The sequence below is a fragment of the Erpetoichthys calabaricus genome, chromosome 16 (genome assembly GCF_900747795.2).
Source record: "Erpetoichthys calabaricus chromosome 16, fErpCal1.3, whole genome shotgun sequence".
Lineage (NCBI taxonomy): Eukaryota > Metazoa > Chordata > Cladistia > Polypteriformes > Polypteridae > Erpetoichthys > Erpetoichthys calabaricus.
Window position 1 is genome coordinate 70,877,960 of NC_041409.2, and position 22,988 is coordinate 70,900,947.

Consider the following 22,988-nt stretch of genomic DNA (forward strand, 5'->3'; position numbering starts at 1 on the left):
ACACTTGGTTATTGCCCTCTCCTACTTACAAAATAACTCTAACCTTCTCATGCCATGGTGAGGCCTTGTTCACCATTGCTCTCCCAACTCTAAGGTCACTGGACCTACGACTAGTAGCCCCTTTTAACTCTCATCATTACAAGGTAACGTTCAGTTTTCCACCCACTTTTATTAAAAGGAATCCTGTAGGGTCTTCAAGACCGCCAGATACATGGGTGGGGAATATATAAATTTTCACTGTTCATTTTCCTCTTTCCTTTCATTATTTCCTCATCCCTCATCTGTTGTCTCTGTCCCCTTTTTAAAATCCCTACTTGGGCAGGTTACAGAGGAAATGGCCTCCCTGCTGGGATGTTATCCGACACCCGGTGACACAGGCCCTGACTGCCATTACCTTAAGATTATATGCAGTGCCACTCAAATGAGCTTGTCCATGCACATCCACATATTAAAGATAATTACAAATGTAGATATATATAGTATACATATATATATATAAATCATACAGATATAATTGTAAAGATGTTCTGATCTTGTAATGTTCTGAGGCTTGTGCTGCTTAAATACTGAAATTTATTTAAAAGCCAAATATACATTTAGAACTTTAAACCTATGTAGCCCTTTCTTTTGAAAAAAAAGTTAAAGTTTAAAAAATATTTATTTGAAATACTTCCCCACCAAGAAATACTTTTTATGTAGACATTTAGTAAAATTTAGAGATTGCAAAAAAACGGAGAAGCAGTTATTATATCATCCTAATTACTATGTTTGCCTCTTTAAAATTTTTTCATCATTAGTACATTTGAGTGATAAGGTAACATGGGTATAAATAGCCCTGTTTGGTAGAAGACCACTATTTCTGAGTGGTATAGTATTTCTGAGTTCATATTATGACACATTCTTCTTGGCAGAATTTATAGAGATCCTCTAGGTTTGTGGCATGGCACCTCTGGACAGCAGTTTTTCAAACAGTGCCAGAGATTCTGAAAAGGGTTAATTAAGAACAGAGCTTTGCCTTGGCGTTTCCATAACGTTAACTTATCTTTTTTGTGCCATTCCATTGTTGTTTTGACTTTATGCTTAGGTTCATTGTCATGTTGAAAGATGATGATTCTCCTGAGCCGTAGGTTCATAGCAGGCTGGAACAAGTTCTCCTGCAATGCTGTGCAGTATTTGTGTCCATCTATTGTCCCTTCAGCTCTGACAAGATTCCCAGTCCCAGCATATGAAAGCATCCCCATAGCATGATGCTGACACCAGCATATTTCACCATAGGTATGGAGTTTCTTGAAGCATGGGCAGTGTTAGTTTTATACCACAAAACCTCTTTGAAGAGACATCTGTTTTGGTCTCATCTGACCACAAAACCTTCTCCCATATCTTAAGTGGGTCTTTGTCATGGTTTGTAGCAAATGCCACATGAGCTTTTATGTGGCCCTTCATAACGAATGGCTTCTTTTTTGCTACCCTCCCACAGAAGCCTGTTTTATGGAGAGCTCTTGAAATTGTGGACCAATGCACCTTCACTCCAGTTTCAGACAAACATCATTGAAGACTTCTGAGAGTGACTGTTGGATTTTCAATAGCCACTCTCACCAGTCAACATCTTGCTCTGATGTTTTGTTTGGAGAGATGGCCTACTCTTGTAAGAGTCTGGGTGCGGTGATGAACCTTGCACTTTCTGAGGATGAATCCAACTGTGCCTAATGGAACATTCAAACTCTTCAATATTTTTGGTAGGCCTTTCCTACCATAAGCATTTCATTGACTTTGTTTCTAACATCAACAGAATGCTCCTCTGTCTTCATTTTTGTAACAATTATCCAACAAAGACTATGGCCCTTACAAAGGGGGCTTTTTATATCCAGAGAGAGATAAAGGACTCAGAAGTAGTACCAAATTATGTTTAATTATATTCAAATGATTGTCACCTTTGTATTGTTTGGAGATTCCAAAGCAGAGATTTCAGTATTTATGAAAACACTAAATTTTAAATTTTTTTCTTCAGTCACAAATCTACAGAAATTGGTTTATTTTGACATTAGAAATGTATTGTTATAGCATAAGAGCTCACATTAAAAATACTGAATGGACAAATATGTGTAAAAATCTTTTGTCATGCAGACAATTATAATGTTTTTCAAGGGGATAGAATACTTCTATACACCACTGTTAATACATATACTGATGGAAGAAAGACAGTGCTCTATGTTGACCTGAAATTTCAACCTCCATTGCTCAAATAACAATTAACAAATGAGAAGAGTAGGAAAGTAGAATAGTACAACAGTCAAAACATTAGGAAATCAGTGTCGGCTGTGTATGTTAACATTTGTTGGAGACATCTGTCTGAATGTTCTCATTTAGGGCATCCCAAAGGTCAGACTGAGAGAGCACCTGCTCACCACAGCAGCAGGTGTGTGCCATCAGGGACCAGGATGCCCTGGATGGGTAGTAAAATGGGGGCATTGGCACAAACAAGACAAATCTGCTTAGGGAGTAACGTGTGGGGCTTCACACCAGTAACCATTTCCACAGCAGAGATGCTTACTTCCATCTCTTCATGTCAGTTATTTCATGCTTCTTCCATACTGCTCAATTTTTGTAATTAGATTAGAGAATCTTCAATAAAAAATAGGATGCTACGTCAAATGGACTTTGTAACTATAGAGTGAAAGCATTAAAAAGACTATCTTTGAATACATGCTTCTTAAACATGAACAGAAATGTGCAGCAGGTTGGCAGTGTCTAGTGCTTTTGCCTCCCGGCTCTCAATTGTTGGATTCAGATCCCAGCCAGACCCTGCCAGAGTGGAATTTGCTTGTTCTCCTCATGTTCGTGTGGGTTTTCTGCCCACATTTCAAAGAGAAGCAAGTTAGGTGGATTGATGTCTACAAACTGGCCCCTACAAGGAAGTGTGGCCATCCCATAATGCGCTAGAACTTTGTCCAGGGTTTGTTGTCTACTTGTACCCACAACTGCCAGGAGGATCTCCATCCCAACCAGGACAGATATGGATGTGTGTGATAGAAAATGGATGGATGGATAAACACAGCTCAAATTATTCTTTCATGTACTCTTTATTTCCACGTGATTAATAAAAAGGAGAATTAGACTATTAGAATTTTTAATTATCCCAATTTTATAGCAGGATTCTTTTGTCCATTTGTTAAAGTATTTTAGGCACCAAAATGCAATGAAATCGTTTGCTTCAGTTTAGTATTGGAATCTCTGTAATTTTAAATTGTTTTGTAGAACTTACTGAGACGCTGAAGTAGGATATATAGTTATGCCCGTGTAGTGCTAAAAACAGAGCTGCTGAGAACTAGAGGTTCAACAGGCACAATGATAACAAACAAGACTGTACACATATTGAATTGTACCTTTAACTACTAGAACAGGCCCCATATCTCCACAAAAAAAAACATTAAAAAGGTCAGTGAATGGATGTTTTCTCCAATCCAATCCTGCAGTTCAATGGCTAATGAAAGGCTGTTGTGATTTTGAAAACCCAAAAAGCAATTTACACAATATATGTCAAATTGTCTGCGGTGGGTTGGCACCCTGCCCGGGATTGGTTCCCTGCCTTGTGCCCTGTGTTGGCTGGGATTGGCTCCAGCAGACCCCCGTGACCCTGTGTTCGGATTCAGCGGGTTGGAAAATGGGTGGATGGATGGATGTCAAATTGTAGTCTCCAAATATATAGACAGGGCTATAAAAGAATGGGATACCAGTCCAGTTTCTACCAGAAAACCACATTTTATATATTCTGACAGCCTGATGGGGAATTTTCAAGAATTCTATGCAAGGGAATCATTTACTCTAAGCCCTATCTCAGATTTATTTATAACCACAGAATTACAGCACAACCTGATGGGACCAAAACCATCCAAAATGAATATCACATGGTTTAGATTTACCCTCAACCATTAAATTCTTAGGCAGAATTTATATTTTAATGAAACATATTACTTTACAACCAGGTGACTCTTTTCCAACATCTGGGAAATCAACTGACCTTGCATTGAGCTAAGAAAAAAAAAAATTCACTGGTGGCCATCTATGCAGCTTGCAATAAGCTATGCCACGAGGTGCGGCCACATAGTTTTGAAAAGCACTAGGGCTTTAGTAGGTGTCTGACAAGGAAGCACATCTGGAACATGACAATGCACAGCATGCATGTCCACTTTGTGAGTTCAGTGTCAGGTATTCACGAAGAATTTTATATTTTAATAAATGTGTGCCTCATTTCAAGTAAAATTGGCCAGTAGATTTAGCAGGTTTAAAAATGGATGGCATTGAGAAAACTGAGAAAATTGGCAGGTTCAAATATAACCAGTTCATTGAGGGTCTCTAGAGTACATCCAGTTAACTGTACTACTTGAATACATATACTCTTAAACCTGCTTAACCCAACTCTATGTGGGACACAGGAACAGCACTGGACATGCAGCAGGAAACATCCTTGGACACGAAGCCAGTCCATCGCAAAGCCCATACACTTGCATGGATAATTCAGAGTCACCAATTAAGTTCAGTAAAATTATAAGCAAAGTAGCAACCAATTTGCTGCAACCAGTTTAATTATATATGGACTGTGATGAAATAGTACAAGTAGAGCTAATTAAATCAAACTCTGTACTTTTGACAGGCTCATAATATCACTTCTTGGTTATAACATACCATAATTAGAAAATCTATTGAGAATCACAAGGGTACGTGCTTTGTGTGTTTCTAACGTGTACTTTAAAGCCCAATATATTTCAATGAATTTTCAAAAGTATCTTTTGTTTCCTATAGACTGCTGGGGCATAACAGCTCACTTGAACATTGCATTAAATGCTCTGCCAATGACCAGCCTTCGGATTTCACTGGTACCAGCTCCGATTTCATACAGTTTTGCATCTCGTAAAAAACGCCCCATTGGATATTCATTGATGTAGCCATTTCCACCTGTAAAAAAATAAATAAAATAAAGCAAGCAATTAAAAAAAAAAATAGTGTTTTGGGTATAGTTCTAAAACTAAACACGTGTTTATTAAAACTTATTTGCTCAGAAAACCTCTCCATTCAGCAAACTGACACACTGAACTCCAAACTAAGAACTTAGCACCCCCTTCTGGCTGCAATCAGTAGTTTGCTGATTACATAATTATGCAAACATTGCTTAGAATGCAGGTTTTGAACAGACTGCTAGCAGGTACTTTTATGATGGAGATGTTGACCTCACCTGTACTTATGTGAACAAAGAGGGGGGAGAAAAAAAAATGTAATTCCTACCGAGACACTGAATGCCATCTAAAGCAACTTGAGTCGCTGATTCGGCTGCATAAAGAATGACTCCGGCACAGTCCTACAAGAACAAAACAAAAAGTGCACTTGAGCTTCAGGACAATCCTTACTGCGTCAACAGTTACAACAGTCCTTTGTTCAATCTCTGCAACATGACTCCGGGTGTTAGGCTTGGTATAATATGAGCAACACACAATCCAGTCAGGTCACACTGCAGTGCAGGCAGTACTTTTATTTTTAACAACTCCAAGCTGTACTTCTTCCCAAGTGAAACACTTTGTGATGCAATAATGAAATAAACTGGTCTATCCATGGCTGTATAAACTGACTGATCGGATCGTTATTTAGCATGGCTTAGGGTGGCTGAGGGGGAAGTCAGTTTTTATTGGGTTCTCCTAACTTGACATAACACTGAGTGTGACACACATATACAATAGGGACAATCTGATGTTGGTCAGCTTTCAATAATTCCTCCCAAGCAGCATTTTTGTTTTATTATTTTTATACAATCTAGACCTTCTGTTCTCACTTTTACTTTTAATGAACCTAACACTAGGCTGGGGTTACTGATTTTTTTTTTTCAGGACCACTAATGTTTTAAAGTTTTGAATGAATGGGTGTTCCTCTTTCTTCGTGAAAATGTTTTTCCACATACTGTACTATATAACACTCCCCTAGTAACCTCAGCTTATAGGTCACACCTTTTTCTTGACTGCAAAGGCATCTAGTAGTAGTAGTAGTAGTTTATTTATATAGCGTCCTTCACAGACAAAAGGTCACAGAGCGCTGAACAGCAAATACAGTACAAATACAAGAGTTAAAACAAAACATAAAACCAATAAAAACAATAAATAAACAAACTGGAACTATTCAGTACTGATTAAAAGCTTGTTTAAAAAGAAATGTTTTTAGTTGTTTTATAAAAGAATCAACAGACTGAGCTCCACGCAGACCACAAGGCAAGCTATTCCATAGTCTTGGTGCCACAGACTGAAAGGCACGATCCCCACGGGTTTTTAGCCGAGTGCGTGGGACAACTAGAAGGCCCTGTCACCCAGAGTCCGACAAGCTGTATGGCGTTGGAGCAGGCTGGTTAGGTACTCGGGAGCTTGTCCATGCAAAGCTCTGAAAGTAAGTACCAAAACTTTAAAATGAATTCTACAAAACATTGGGAGCCAGTGCAGTGTGTGCAAAATGGGGGTGATATGATCACTCCGACTGGCGCAAGTTAGGAGCCTGGCAGCTGCATTTTGAACTAACTAAAGACTTGACAGAGAGGACTTGCTCAAATCAGTAAAGAGAGCATTACAGTAATCAAGCCGTGAGGAAATTAAAGAATGAACAAAATCTCCAATTCTGATTTTGAAACAGCATTTCTTAGTTTTGAAAGATTTCTTAAATGAAGGAAACACGAGCAGCTGACTGATCTTACATATTCATCAAGCGTCAGGGACTGGTCAAAAATAACACCAAGGTTACATAGACTCGACTTAATAACAGGAGAGACAGAAGATAATTTTAATAATTTTAAACTAATCTCAGAATGAAGAACAGGAGGAGCAACAATTAGTACCTCAGTCTTTCCCGAATTTAACTGCAGGTAATTACTACTGTGCCAGTCGTTAACCTCAGACAGACACTCAACCAATGTGACCAAAGTATTAATTTGGTTAGGCTTAAATGAAAAATAAAGCTGTATATCATCTGCATATACAGGATACGAGATATCCTTACAAGAGTTAAGAATCTGTGATAGGGGAAGAATAAATAAAGAGAAAAGTACAGGTCAAAGAACCGAGCCCTGTGGCACTCCACATGTCAAAGGAGCAGAGTCGGATGGAAAGCCAGCCACACCGACTGAGAAACTCCTATTCGACAAGTAAGAGGAGAACCAGTCCAAAGCAGAGCCAGAGACACCTAACAGCTCTAATCTATTAAGATACGATGGTCCACCATATCAAAAGCTGTGGAAAGATCTAACATTACAAGCACAGAGCACCGGCCTGCATCAGCAGCAATTTAAAGATTAAAAACTTTTAGAAGAGCTGTTTCTGTAGAATGTTGCCTCCGAAAACCAGATTGAAAAGAATCAAAGAACCGCTGCTCCTCTAAGAAGGCACAAAGTTGCTGTTCAACCACTTTGAATGTAAAAATTCAGCTGTTAAAGATTTTTTTCAATTGGTTGAAAATGTGTTTTATGAAAACCTCACCATGTAGCCTTATTTTAGAAAGAGAGGCATCTTTCTAAATAATCAGAACACTAACTAAATGGTGGAGTTCTAAATGACTATGCATGAATGTTTTTTGAAAAATAAATACAGAAAAAAAGATTCAGGAATAAAACAAAATTCCACCTATTAATTCCACTAACTAAGCAAAAAGGGGATTAATAAAGTATCTATCTATCTATCTATCTATCTATCTATCTAAAAGCGCTTTTCAGTTTTCACTTTAAAAATGAACCTTAGAACAAGCCACAAAATAACCAACACTAAAACCCTCCCAGATTTAAACAAATAAAAAAAAAGGTTCATCAGCTTTTGGGTTTTATAAAAATGCGTTTCATAAAGATATTTAATTTTTTGTTCTTCTTCTTTTGGCTGCTCCTATTAGGGGTCACCACAGCGGATCATCATGTTCTATATCTTCCTGTCTTCTGCATTTTGCTCTGTCCCACCCACCACCTGCATGTCTTCCATCAAAACATCCATTAACCTCCTCTTATACCTCCCTCTTTCCTTCTTACCTGGCAGCTCCATCCTTCTCCCAATATACTCAGCATCTCTCCTCTGCACATGTCCAAACCAATGCAATCTCAAATCTCTGACTTTGCCTCCAAACCATCCAACCTGAGCTGACCCTCTAATGTACTCATTTCTAATCCTGTTCATCCTCGTCACACCCTATGCAAACCTTAACATCTTTAACTCTGCCACCTCCAACTCTGTCTCTGTTTTTTTTGGTCAGTGCCACCGTCATCAACCCATATGACATAGCTAGTCTCACTACCATCCAGTAGACCTTCCTTTTCACTCTTGCCTATATCCATCTGTCATAAATCACTCCTGACACTCTTCTCCACCCATTCCACCCTGCCTGCACTGTCTTCTTCACTTCTCTTCCACAATCCCCATTACTCTGTACTGTTGATCCCAAGTATTTAAACTCACCCACCTTCGCCAACTCTGCTCCCTGCATCCTCACCATTCCTCTGACCTCCCTCTCATTTACAGACATGTATTCTGATTTGTTCCTACTTACCTTCATTCATCTCCTCTCTAAAGCATATATCTCTCTCACGCTCCAGGCTCTCCTCAACCTGCTCACTACTCTCACTACAGATCACAATGTCATCCACAAACATTATAGTCCACAGGGACTCCTGTCTAATCTTGTCTATCAACCTGTCCATTACCATTGCAAATAAGAAAGGACTCAGAGCTGATCCCTGATGTAATTCCACCTCTATCTTGAATGCATCTGTCACTCCTACCACAGACCTCACCACTGTCACACTTCCCTCGAACATATCTTGTACAACTCTTACAAATTGCTCTGCCACTCATACAATACCACAACTCCTCTCGAGGCACCCTGTCATATGCTTTCCCTAAGTCCACAAAGACACAATGCAACTTCTTCTGTACCTTCGCTATACTTCCCCATTAACACCCTCAGAGCAAACATCGCATCTGTAGTTCTCTTTCCCAGCATTAAACCATACTGCTGCTAACTAATCACCACCTCCCTTCTTATCCTAGCTTCCATTACTCTTTCCCATAACTTCATGCTGTGGCTCATCAATTTTATCCCTCTGCAGTTACTACAGCTTTGCACGTTATTCTTAAAAATCGGTACCATTACACTTCTTCTCCACTCCTAAGGCATCTTCTCATTTTCCAAAATTGCATTAAACAATCTGGTTAAAAACTCCACTGCCATCTCTCCTAAAGATCTCCATTCTTCCAAAGCTATGTTATCTGGACTGACAGCCTTTCCATTCTTCATCCACTTCATAGCTATCCTTATCTGCTTCTTGCTAATCCGTTGCACTTCCTAGTTTGCTCTCTCCACATCCTCCAACATCTCTCTCATTCTCTTCATTCATCAGCCCCTAAAAGTACTCTTTACATCTGCTCAACACACTCTCCCTGCGTGTGAATAAAGGTATTTTTAACTATTCAAGTTAAAACTATTTAAGTTATTCCACATCAAACCTATCATTGATTTTTCTATTTGTATATATTAGAAGTCTCTTAAGAAACCTTTTTTTTTTTTATATAAATACTACCAAAAATCAATCTATACATGCATACAGAACTATACGGCACCTAATGCAGCATTCTGTTGTACACTTACACCCCAAAGGAAAAACTTGGTTCCCTTTCTTAGTTTGTAATAAACACCAAGGCAATATATTGGCTTTCAAATTGCATGCATAAAATGTATTCTTGATTTATTTAAAGTCTTTCCACCTGTAACCAGTAGGAGGTGCTCCCATCATGAGCACTCTCCACTGAGCACTGGGGACATGAACCCAGATCCTCTGCTGAGCAACAACTTCAGCCAGCTGAGCCACAGGTGAACTCCTTCAACTCAAATGACAAATAAGGCATGTGACTGCAGGGGTGTCTGGTCTATGCAGCTTTCTTGCCACACATAAGTTCTGCCACACAACTATATTACCTATGGAGAGGGTTGCCTGATGTGGCAGGCACTTTACAGCACAATCACAGTCAACATCTCACCCAGTACTACAAAATACAGCTCAATATTGGTTAGTTTCAAACCAGAAAATTGCCACTTACATGCCCTCCACTACCCCCAAGCTGTAAACATCATCCGTGACCGACACTCCTCTGAACAGCAAACTGGTACTTAATTTGCAAGAGTGGGTAGGGCTATGTAGTTAAATTTCAAGAGTAATTTTTCCAAATGGCTGAGGTTCACCAGAGGGTACAACCAAAAGAGCAAAGCCTTTAAATTGACTTTGATAAATAATCATCATAAACGGCAAAAAAAATTGACAACAGCCTCTTTCGCGGTTCTATATGTTGCATTTTATTTTATTTTTGGTGAAACAACATAACAGAAATTTTGTGAGGGGCTGTGTCAACATGTACCTGCAAAGGAAAAAAGTTAAAGGTTATTTACAAGCTGAAGAGCAAAGGACATACGAAATACAACATTTCAGCTGCATAACGCTTCTTCAGCAAGGAAATAAACTTTTTTTCTCCACTAACAGAAATAAATGACACTGCTAACTACAAATGTCATGGCGAATTTTTTTTTTTTAAATAAATATGCCAATATAGTTTAGTGTTTAATTATAATCCAAATAAGAAAAACTGACATACTAACTATGCTACAGCCTTTAACCTTCACATTTTCTCAAAGAACAGATGTGATCAATTGTTTAATACTGGGATAATCATCCCATGCCTTTCAATAAATTTTTTTCTATTTTTAAAAATATTTTTATATTTTTTATTAATTTATATGATGTGCTTCAACAGTAGTAGAGTTACCATTAAAATATTTTCTGTACTGTAGTTATGCCAACTCTGCTTTTCTGTTTTGGGCACCCATTCTTGCTTTTATTATTTAGACTGACATTTTTTTTATCAGCCATAATTGGCTGATCCCTACAGCAATGCCCAATGTTATCAATAACTGAACAGCAGCAGTGGAGAATGACAGATCAGGCTGAAATGTAAACATTTGCTTAGGAGAATTAGAGAAATGATAGACATAGATATCCATCCATCCACCCCGCTGAATCCAAACACAGGGTCACGGGGGTCTGCTGGAGCCAATCCCAGCCAACACAGAGCACAAGGCAGGAAGCAATCCCGGGCAGGAAACCGGAGCGCCCGGAGAAAACCCACGCAGACACAGGGAGAACATGCAAACTCCAGGCAGGCAGGACCCGGGAAGCGAACCCAGGTCTCCTAACTGCGAGGCAGCAGCGCTAGCACTGCGCCACCGTGCCGCCCAGATATAGATATACAGTATATTATTCATTTATTTATATTGTTTCTGCAACAACTGGCTAGGCCTCCTTATATTAGTGTACAGATTTATTTAAAGTTACATGCTCACTCTCACAAAGCTCACCTTTGCACTGAAGTGTCCTCTGTCACAAGCTCTAGCGACACTGTATACATACTGCCGGCATGCACTCAGGCGCGTGTACATATCTGCCATTTTACCTTGCAACAGCTAAAGAATGGGAAAAAGAAAAAAAGACAAAAGTTAGAGCAAAGGAATGAGTGGGAGGCGTGGGAACCAAGTACATCCTCCAATCCAACGAAACACATGCACCCTCCCATGAACATATACCCTGGGGTGGTCACTGACTGAGGCACAGCACTTCTGGGTTTCACTTCTGGCCTTTTGTTTCATTTCATGAAGAAGTTTTCCCACAGCACCTTGGGAATTTGCCTGAATGTTCTAGAAGATCTCTTTTGTCTTTTCAAATCTGACTCGCACAGAATCTCAAACTCAGAAAGATAAGTTGATTTTAGAAGATAAACTGATAGATAAAAAATTGCCAAATGTTAGGCCAGTTAAACATAACAAACACTTCAAATATTTGCATATCACCTGCAAGAGTTATTCCTAGTAAGTTAATGTTAATGGTAAATTCAGTGTTTGCTTAATTTGAATAAAATGTAAGTTCACATAGCTGCAAAGATAATGGAAGATTCAGTTTTATCCCATTTAAGCTAACATGTTAATGGAATACTCTTAATACTCTGCTATATTTCTGGTGTGACAACAGAATGATCTTTGATTGTTACAAAAATTAAACTGTTAGATAGGTTAGATTGTGTGCAAATGGAAAAACTTTGAGGCACTGTAGGTATGTATGTATGTATGTATGTATGTATATTTGTCATCATATACGTCAAGTATATGTGATAACACATAGAAGCGTATAGAAATATAACGAAGATACTTAAGCCATAAACAGAAAGTCAGGCAAGAAGTGTTTTTTGGAGTGCAATATAATTTTTTTCATTTATTTTCTGTGTTAACGGTTTGTTTTAAAGGTTTCACTTAAATTCAAAGCAAAGACACCTGGACTGTGGACTTTTATCTATTTTGGAGACTCTTGACAAATGCAACTACATCACCTTTATTTACCAGCCAGACTGTATGCTTAATATAACAATGCCAACTAAATAAGCAGCATGTGCCAAGAAGCTTTTACTGTAATTGATTCTGAACACTTCACACTAAAATGTAGCCTTTGACTTTTTTGTCAATAATTACAAGATATGAAATAAAAGATCAACAGCTACAGATGTTCAAGCCTTTATCTCAAAAATGTACCCATTGTTTGCTTAATTAGTACAATTACTCAGTCACTGAATAACTTCTATACATTTTCCAACCCCCAATGCTTCTCCTTATGTAGTGATCTAAAAATGGAATTTATTTTTGTACTATATACTGCATTTTATAAAAGTATACCAAACATGTCAGCAGTAATGTACAGAGTTCATCCCTACAACTAAAGACAAAATCAAACTTATTTGGTTTTGTCAGAGTAAGTCGTGAACTTACTAGTGAGTCGTTAGGTATGTGGCATTAGGTGATTGGCTTCATGGGAGCATGTCACCAACCGCAACCGACTCGCTGCAATTATGTAAATGAAGGCTACAAGTGAAAATTGCTGGAAAAGGCATCAAATGTGATATGGCCTTAACCTGCACTTCCATCACTATGGACACTAATGCCTTTTTTGGAATGCAATTACTTACTTATTTTTGTAACTCTGCTGCTCTCTGGTGTCTCTGTAGCCAGTGGAGACAACTCATAACCTTAAAGGAATACTCCACCCAAAAATGGTATTTTTATAAATTGCTTACAAGCATGTTGTTTGTAGTGTGGTTGAGAAAAATGGCCAATCTCATGTTTTCGTAATATTTCTGACATATTTGTGATCTATGGCATCCAAAGCTAGACAACAGCAATCAATATTAAAAGGTCCATGAAAAAAAATCTCACATTACCCATATTGCATAATCCACATGTCCGATCATCCAGTTGTATTCTGACAATCTCACAAGCACATGTATTTTTACTAAAATATTGTTAAATAAACCACTTTTGGCAAACACTACCATGAACACAAATGGAATGTGCTGAGATGTACCCAAGCATTTGAATTGAAGATCTGATTCCCACCTCATTCATTGGTTCGGAGTCAAGCCCTGTAGCAGCTTATTCATTGGTTAACATTGCGCTTCATGTGATATGACCAAAAAGCATGTGTAAAATTAATGAAAAGTTAAAGACAAATTCAGGCAAACATTATCTATATTACTAAACCACAGTTTAATTTATGCACGGACTGTGGACGCACCGCATGCACACTGTGCCTCAGAGTCAAACCCAGCGGCTTCCCAGAGTCAGTAGGTGGCGCCCAAACAACACAACCTGTGAACTAAACCTGCTCTAATCCATTGTGCCAGCGGTCTGTGTGGCATATTTGAATCACATAACGGAAAGAGCTCAACGATTTGTAATACAAAACCGAGCCCGTAGTTCCCTGAGTCAGTGTGTGGCGCCTAAACACCACAACCTGTAAACTACACCTGCTCTAATCCACTGTGCCAGCAGTCAGTGTGTGTAAGTTGGAGTATGCTTCCTAACAGTAAACGACTTCTACCTAATGACACAGCCACAGAACAACAAAGACGAGACCGCATGGATAAAAACGATACACAAAGGCTCCTACGACGCACTTCAGACACACCAGAAGCAAAGACGTCACGGCTCCACAATGAAAGAGCTCAACTAATGAAATCGGAGGGAACAGAAAGTGGTTGCCATTCTTGGATTTGCGATTCTTTCGAGAATCGCAGGCTTGCTGGTATGAAAGAGAATATGCCTCAGACTTGTGTGTGTCCATGATGTTTTAACAAGAAGGTCAGTTCACCAGTGCAGTTTTACAAACTGCCATTGAATAATCACAAGGCACATCAGTTATGGACATGAATACAAATATAATGCTAATTCACATGCTCATTCATATCTGAAAGTGTTCTATTTTGGTTCACAAGAGCGTTTTTCAGAGATTGTTTATTTAACAATATTTTAGTAAAAATTAGTGTGTTTGGGACATTGTGAGTATATGACTAGACAACTTCACATGTGGATTATGCAACACAAGTAATGTGAGATTTTTTCATGGACTTTTTGATCTTGTTTATTGCTGTCCAGTATGGGATACCACAGAACCCTATTATATTAGATATTCTAATTAAAAACTTTTCTAGCTACAATGTGTGGTAAGTAACATTTTTAAAAGTCATTAAAGCCATCTTAGGCCAAAGGCATACCCAATTTGGAGATAAGAGGAAAGTTTAGGATAAAGTGTCAAAGGCCTAGGTGCTGCTCCTGTACATGTAGACATGTAGATGAGCCAACCTAAGCAGTAAATTGAGATCTGAAGACCTGTGATAACTAGACATAGTGGGCAGTTTGAGTTTTGTTTGTCATCTATTAATTTGTAACTTGAGTCTGCCCCATTAATACCCTCGTTTGTTATTTTTGTAATAAACACACTATTTTATGCACATTTGGCCTCCTTGATATTTGTTTAATTGTTTATCGATGCCACAAATGCACCATCTCCTGTTAAACTCTGAGGCTAAGGATCTGTGCTGGTATCCCGAAGGTTGCCGGTTCGAATCCCTGTCACTGCCAAAAGAGATCCTACTCTGCTGGGCCCTTGAGCAAGACCCTTAACCTGTAATTGCTCCGGGGTGCTGTACAATGGCTGACCCTGTGCTCTAACCCCAAGGGGTATGCGACAACTAACAAATTCCTAATACAAGAAATTGTATAAGGCGAAATAAAGAAAGAAAAAAAAAAAACTATCAAAAACAATTGCAAATTCCTGCAGAGAGGGTTTCCAGTAGGCCTATTACCTGAAAGTGACCAATCTTCTGTCCAAATGCTTCTCTCACATGCATGTATGGAATGGAATGATCAAGGACTGCCTGCATGATCCTGGAATGAAAACACATTAGTGCTGCAAATAGACAATGAGACACAAAACAAACTGCACACATTTAAAATGTGTGTCATGAGTGCTCCTCATGTTTTTTACCTTCAAATGACAAGATAAAAACAGTAAAAAGGATTTTCTGCATGAAATCTCTCCACTCTACAGTACAATTAATTCACTCTGATATACAGTAGTTAAAGGTAACACCTTGGATTTAGCCCTGGGGTTCCATGATAGGGAGTATGTCACATGCAGGTATACTATCAACTGCTTTACTTTCTTTTTACATGCATTGAAATAAACATTTGAGTTGGTTAATAAATCACCAAAGGTTCACCCTTTAAGCTAATGTTTGGACCTCTTTGACGTCTTTCATACACATTTTGAACTTCTGAATGTGTTGTAATTTAGGACCACCTCTTTGTAATAACCTGAAGACCTCCAGTAGAAATCATAACATGATGTTATGATGTGTACCTGCCATTCCAATTTTGATATGTAAAGCTTTGGAGCAGATCCTTATTGATATTAAATAATTTTAGGTGACTAACACATTTTTATCCTCTGAATACTGTATGTGTAGCAACGTTTATTAAAGAAAAAATAAAAATCAGCAAGCCTTTCATTAGACATTTCACTTCTGTTACCCTAAGGGCCCAGCTGACAACACCAGTCGTTCCAAGTCTAAACCGCTCATCAGCACATAAACTCCTTTGTTCAAGTGGCCCAGCATATTTTTCTCTAAGGAAAAAAAAAACAAAAATACTAATTAAAAGGCAAGCAATTGTATTTCACATACAGTATGTACAAGTTTGCATTGCATCTTCTGTCACCTTCTTTAAGCCTGCAAATTTATTTGTGTCATTTATATTTTAACTCCACAAATATTTATTTTGGTATACCATTATATTACAAGTAGTACTTTAAAAATTTCACTGTGAAGAAATAAAATAAAACTCTCATTCAGTATGCACAAGTAGCTGTTTCTCTTACCAGGTCTTTAACACTGATTTCAGACAAACAAGTCATCTATACTCACAATGATCCCACGAGAATATATTTTGGACTTCAACATCTTTAGATCAACATTTAATTATTAGTATTATTACACTAATTGGCGTCAGCTTCAGAGGCGCTAAACAGCCAAACCCATATCCCCCAAATGCATTTAATTACCCCAAGGACAAAGACGTGGGAGACCAGGGGAAGACTTTCAAAACCTCATAATTGGATGTAAAGCATTTTTTTAAAGAAATAATTAATTAATCTTGTTAAATAATTAGGTGTCCTTCATCATTTGTAATCTACTGATTATAAAATAATGCCTGGGGGGGGGGGAAATGGTTTGGGATCACCAAAACTAAAAAATGAAGTCAAGGTGAAAAGAACAAAAACATGTGCAACATTTATAAAGACAAAAATAATGTATATAGAATCTTGTACAATCGACCGTTCAATTTGTGATGATAACTACCCTAACCTTGTCTTAGAGATTGTAATAAAGTAGTATTTAGAAATAATGTTTATGAAGAATGGATTCATTAATTAGAAATGGTGTCTTTATGTAATCAGATGTAGGGCCTTGTTGAAAATACAGTTTTACTTAAAAGCAGAATCAAAACACCACATGTGAAGAGTGACTACAAGAAACGTTACTGAACATTCGCAAATCCTTGAAAAAAGGATGTGCTATTACACTGAATGGAGCTAATGGACACTAAGTTTCAAGTGGGATGAAATTGTTAAAGAGTTTTCAAAATCACTTTTATGTACGCCACTGAGGGCTCCCACCAAAGTATTCTAAATAACCAAGGGCATCATATCTCATGCTGAGCTAATTGCATCATCTATAAAGTGACGCCTCTCCTATGGTCCTTACATAAAAATAATTTGCCTCAATTACTTTGTCTCCAGGAAATCCCTAGTTTTGCCAGTTGTTCACCAAGTGCACTTTTTTTTTCTATATACTGGTATTTTCAAAACGTCCACTATTAGTAGAGAGTCAGATCAGAGTAATGCATTTGGCTTACTGTACACATATCATAAGTGCCTCAAATTCATTTTGAAGATTCAATGGAATCTGGTTTTGCTTTTGCCAAACTAGTGATTAAGCTATCCCCACAGAAGCCATCTAATGTGCACTCATCTATGGTTTTCTTGTACTTATGCCAGCTGCTGTCAGAACTTAAGTACTAGACCTCAGTGGGTCTCAAAGTTTTTTGTTCTACCATTAAGACAAGTAAGCAACTGCAAAAGCAAACATGGTCATGTTAGAATTTAGATTTTATTTTAAATAAATTTACAAGATAGCCAATGTATACAGGGCAGGGGTATGATACTGTAAACCAGTAGCTGAAGAACACATATAATTCTTTTTGAATAATTTTCACAAATATTTAAGAGGGATGGCACAGAAGATATGTCACACTCTAAGTTAAAGAGGCATTGTACAAAGCAATGAAGTGTATTTGTGAAAAAAGAAGATAAGTAGGTAGGAGTAATGGGGGCACTAAAGTCAAGCTTGTTCAAGGCAAGATAAGACTTCAGACAAAGATGAAAAATATTATTTGGAGGTCACTTGCCGAGTTTTTTTTTCCAGAATTCGCTTAGAATAAGAAAAACCCTAAAAATAGCAAATGTACCTTTCCCCCATACAGGAAAGGAAACAAAATAAAACCAGGTTATTATAGCCAAAAATCAGTGTCTTCTAATATGATAGAAACTCCCATAAAAAGCTAAAAGAGAGAAGGACTTTGCCCCCCAAACATTCTGAGAGATTGCCAAAAAGGATTTACAGCAAGCAGATTGTGTTTAACAAGCTTGTTTGATTTCTTCAAGAAGGTAACACAGGTAATGGATAACAGGAGAATATATGACATGGTTTTCAAAAGAAAATATTTGCCAAGTTTTCATATAACAGCTTAAGATGCAGGCAACAGGCATCTAAGGAAATGTGTATGTCTGGCTCCAGTGCTGGCTACAGGACAAAAAGTAAGGGGAACAAGTGAGGGCCATGGGGTCAGGCACAAGTGATGTATTTAGTGAAGTACACCAAACATTCAGTTTGAAAACAGGCAACAATTGTGCAATAATAACCCAAGTATGAGCATAGTTTGTCAATTATATGTACATTAGTATCCAGCAAGACAAAAAAAAAACTAGTCTAATACCCAAAAAACTTTTCTGAAGGTATGCAGGGATCAAGGATGTATGCCAAATACCACAAAGGTTGTTATAATCTTACAATAAAATAGACGCAGCAATTTTTTTAAAGAAACATCAATAAGGTCATTTCTAAACAAAAAAAAGGAATGTCAATCCAAAAGAACCAACAAAAGTACATTTGTTTAGTCTGGAACCCAGAGCAATACATAAGGATCTTTTTCAAGCATTCAGTATTCCAAACAGTACTGGTAAGAAGCTACTAACTCTTCAAGAAAGCTAGGAGACACTAGTGGAACAGTGCTTTAAAACTACAATAAGGAAGCGTTTTACTAAGACGGTCTTAAAAACATGCAGTGTGTATTGCAGCCATGTATTTGAAGTGGACACGTTCTTCATCAACAAAGGAAAGATAGTGGCATTATTTTTGATAGCACTTAAAATAGTGTAATTTGCTGAGTGTGTTTTTTTAATTCTTCATTATTCTTTTGTATTTGTCTGTATTTCAACAGTTACATCATGTCCTAGGTATTTCTATGATTAGATGTATGCAATTTAAAGAAAATGTTTGAAAGACAAACAGCAAGCTCCAGTGAAAGATGTATTGCTTGTTTACAAAACAAATGTACACGAGGAATAAAGTCACCTATTCTGCAGTGCAAAATTACAAACATGGAAACAAAAAAATGTTTAATACAAAGAGATGTTAATGAACAAGAGCAAAATGGGAATGTTTTGATATCATTAAAATACCATGACAAAATGTCCAGTATTCAGCTTGACATATTAACTACTCCTGCACTAGCAGTATGGTACTTTAGAATAAACAAAGACTTCAATTGTTCACCATGTAAAAAAAAAATGGCCACAGTTTTCAGGAAGGAATAATACACCCAATAAAAGTTGCAAACCCTTGCATACTTTTATGCTCTAACCTGTAGGCTGCATCCAAGACCTGGTGCTGGATTATTTACAGTCATATGAAAAGTTTGAGAACCTCACTTAATTCTTTGGATTTTTTTTTTATCATCGGCTGAGCTTTCAAAGTAGCAACTTCCTTTTAATATATGACATGCCTTATGGAAACAGTAGTATTTCAGCAATGACAATAAATTTATTGGATTAACAGAAAATATGCAATATGCATCATAACAAAATTAGACAGGTGCATAACACCCTAACAGAGATATTACATCAATACTTAGTCGAGCCTCCTTTTGCCAATATAACAGCCTCTGGACGCCTCCTATAGTCTTTGATGAGTGTCTGAATTTTGGATGGAGGTATTTTTGATCATTCTTCCATACAAAATCTCTCCAGTTCAGTTAAATTTGATTGTTGCCGAGCATGGACAGCCTGCTTCAAATCATCCTATAGATTTTCGATGATATTCAAGTCAGGGGACTGTGACGGCCATTCCAGAACATTGTACTTCTCCTTCTGCATGAATGCCTTTGTAGATTTCGAACTGTGTTTTGGGTCATTGTCTTGTTGGAATATCCAACCCCTGTGTAACTTCAACTTTGTGACTGATGCTTCAACATTATCCTGAAGAATTTGTTGATATTGGGTTGAATTCATCCGACCCTCGACTTTAACAAGGGCCTCAGTCCCTGAACTAGCAACACAGCCCCACAGCATGATGGAACCTTCACAAATTTGACAGTAGGTAGCAGGTGTTTTTCTTAGAATGCAGTGTTCTTCTTCCGCCATGCAAAGCACTTTTTGTTATGACCAAAGAACTCAATTTTTGTCTCATCAGTCCAAAGCACTTTGTTCCAAAATGAATCTGGCTTGTCTAAATGAACATTTGCATACAACAAGCAACTCTTGTTTGTGGCGTTAGTGCAGAAAGGGCTTCTTTCTCATCACCCTGCCATATGGATGTTCTTTGTGCAAATTGCGCTGAATTGTAGAATGATGTACAGATACACCATCTGCAGCAAGATGTTCTTGCAGGTCTTTGGAGGTGATCTGTGGGTTGTCTGTAACCATTCTCACAATCCTGCGCATATGCCACTCCTGTATTTTTCTTGGCCTGCCAGACCTGCTGGGTTTAACAGCAACTGTGCCTGTGGCCTTCCATTTCCTGATTACATTCCTTACAGTTGATACTGACAGTTTAAACCTCTGAGATAGCTTTTTGTAGCCTTCCTCTAAACCATGAGACTGAACAATCTTTGTTTTCAGATCTTTTGAGAGTTGCTTTGTTGATCCCATGCTGTCACTCTTCAGAGGAGAGTCAAAGGGAAGCACAACTTGCAATTGACCACCTTAAATACCTTTTCTCATGATTGGACCCACCTGCCTATGAAGTTCAAGGCTTAACGAGCTAATCCAACCAATTTGGTGTTGCAAGTAATCAGCATTGAGCAGTTACATGCATTCAAATCAGCAAAATTACAAGGGGACCCACATTTTTACACAGCCAGTTTTTCACATTTGATTTAATTTCATACAACTAAATACTGCTTCACTAAACATCTTTGTTCGAAAAACACCTCAATACTCAGATGTTCCTAGGAAATGAAAGACATACCACTGTTATCTTTTTTTTGTTGAAAGTAGAGTAAACTATTATGCAGGCTGAGAGGGGTTCCCAAACTTTTTCATATGACTGTATACATATAAAGCTGGTAAAATACAAAGACTGCAGCAGATAGATGCAGACTGACAACACTACTTGGCACATTCATCCTTAACCCTCTCCTCACCAGGGACTTTACAGTCTTCAAAGATGAGCTCACAGGTGCTGGACCCTCTCATTCCCAACTTGTCTAGTTTTTGTGCAGTGCTAAACCCGGGCATACCCTATGAAAGATACAAATGATAAAATGTTTTAATCCATCATTAATGTCAGATGCTTCACTATATTATGTAACAGGCAGAAACAAAATAAACCAGCTGTTTCAAAATTCAAATCAAAGTTGTGAACATTTAAAAAAAAATTCATATATTATTTGAGTTTATATTTTTTGGGGAGAAACAGTTTTTTCACATGATCTTTGTGGGTCAGAGCGCAGGGTCAGAAATTGAAATAGGACAAAACTAATGTGAATGTAAGCAGTGGAAGGGAATACTGCAAGGAGGATCTCTGTTAGTTTTGGCCCATAAATAATTTTACATTTTCAGTCCAACAAAAGGCTGTGAGAATTTATTTTTTTCTGCCAAAAATTAGACTCTCTCTCAGCTGAAAAGGTTATTCCAGGAAGGTAGTTAATATTATTTGACAATAATTCTACTACTCTGTCAAATGTATAGACAAACTCAGTACAAATACAGTATCCAATATACCTATTGTTCAACTTTAGTTCCCCCATTCATCATCTATTGGATGCAACAAGCCAAAAGACCTCAAATAGTTATCAACCTACTTGTAATTTTAGGGCTCCATTTTCAAATAGAAACACTGTGAAAAAGACTGATGAAGATCAGAGCTGCTATGTTAGAAGTTGAACTATATCACTTGCAAAAGCGGGATCTCATGTACGAACACAAAAACGGCATTGTGCTTAGCCATATTGAATTTCCACAAGATATTATATCCCTGGTTTAATTTCATTTGGATCCTTTTCTGATAAATGTACAAGTCCAAAAATAGTGTATGGTGTGGTCAAACTACTAATAGCAATTCACCCCATCAAAAAAAAAAAAAAAAACAACTTTTTAAGTGAGTGTCACGGTTTCAAAATCACATCTGAAATTAATTTTAACATCAATATCATTAAACTATATGTCAAAGAAAACCTTGGCCCGCCAAACAAGGACAGTGACAACGTGGTGCTTGGTCAAATATGCAGATGAGAATTTCTTTGTACTGTATATACATGACAATAAATCTGAAATGATCACATAAAAGCACATTTTTATCAAAGTAAAGCTTTACATTTTTGAAAAGGCAAATTGTACACCCCCATCTCACTATGTTTGACAGAGATAAGGTAGGAAGAAACCACATGAAGTTTGATTTTTTTTTTTTGTGTACATACTGTTGTTCAGAATAAGGTAAACAGGATGACTGAGGATGACGTCACTTTAACTGTTTCTTGTTGGCAGACATTTATTCAAGTCTAGTGTGTGATAAAGCAGTTATAAATTTTAGACTATGATATACAGGATTGTTATTTATACCAATTTTAAATCAACTTTGAAAAGTCTTCATAACATGATTAAATACTGCTGCTGTCTAATAATATGGAGTTATTAAGATCATGTGTTGGATAAGCCAGATTCATAATAAAGGATTCAGAGCTGATGTAGAAATCTACATTTTTTGTACAATGAAATGTATTACAGATCTCTTCCAGTTCAGGTTTTTACAAACATAAGACATGACAAGATGAAGAACCAGACATTAATCCAAATTTAAAACACAAAATCACCCCACCAATTCTGAAGCATGTTCTATATGTCTATCAAGAACACAAGAACAGTGTAAATGTTTCTTTTCATAAAATATTTGTTTATATGGATTTAGTTTCTGATGAGCACCATGCTCTGGGCAAGTTAA

The 22,988-nt window shown here is 37.5% G+C and overlaps 1 protein-coding gene across 1 annotated transcript in view; it reads right to left on the bottom strand.

Moving 5' to 3' along the window:
• Positions 1-4,565: 4,565 nt before the first annotated feature.
• The window catches only part of ivd (isovaleryl-CoA dehydrogenase), a 34,113-nt gene continuing 15,690 nt past the window's right edge, over positions 4,566-22,988 (bottom strand). The window contains exons 7-12 of the mRNA XM_028821186.2: positions 21,193-21,289; positions 15,964-16,057; positions 15,237-15,318; positions 11,410-11,514; positions 5,281-5,353; positions 4,566-4,953 (exon numbers count right to left, since the gene is read on the bottom strand). Of these exons, the coding sequence (XP_028677019.2) occupies positions 4,820-4,953; positions 5,281-5,353; positions 11,410-11,514; positions 15,237-15,318; positions 15,964-16,057; positions 21,193-21,289 (585 nt within the window). The 3' untranslated portion in view covers positions 4,566-4,819. The remainder of the gene's footprint in view (positions 4,954-5,280; positions 5,354-11,409; positions 11,515-15,236; positions 15,319-15,963; positions 16,058-21,192; positions 21,290-22,988) is intronic.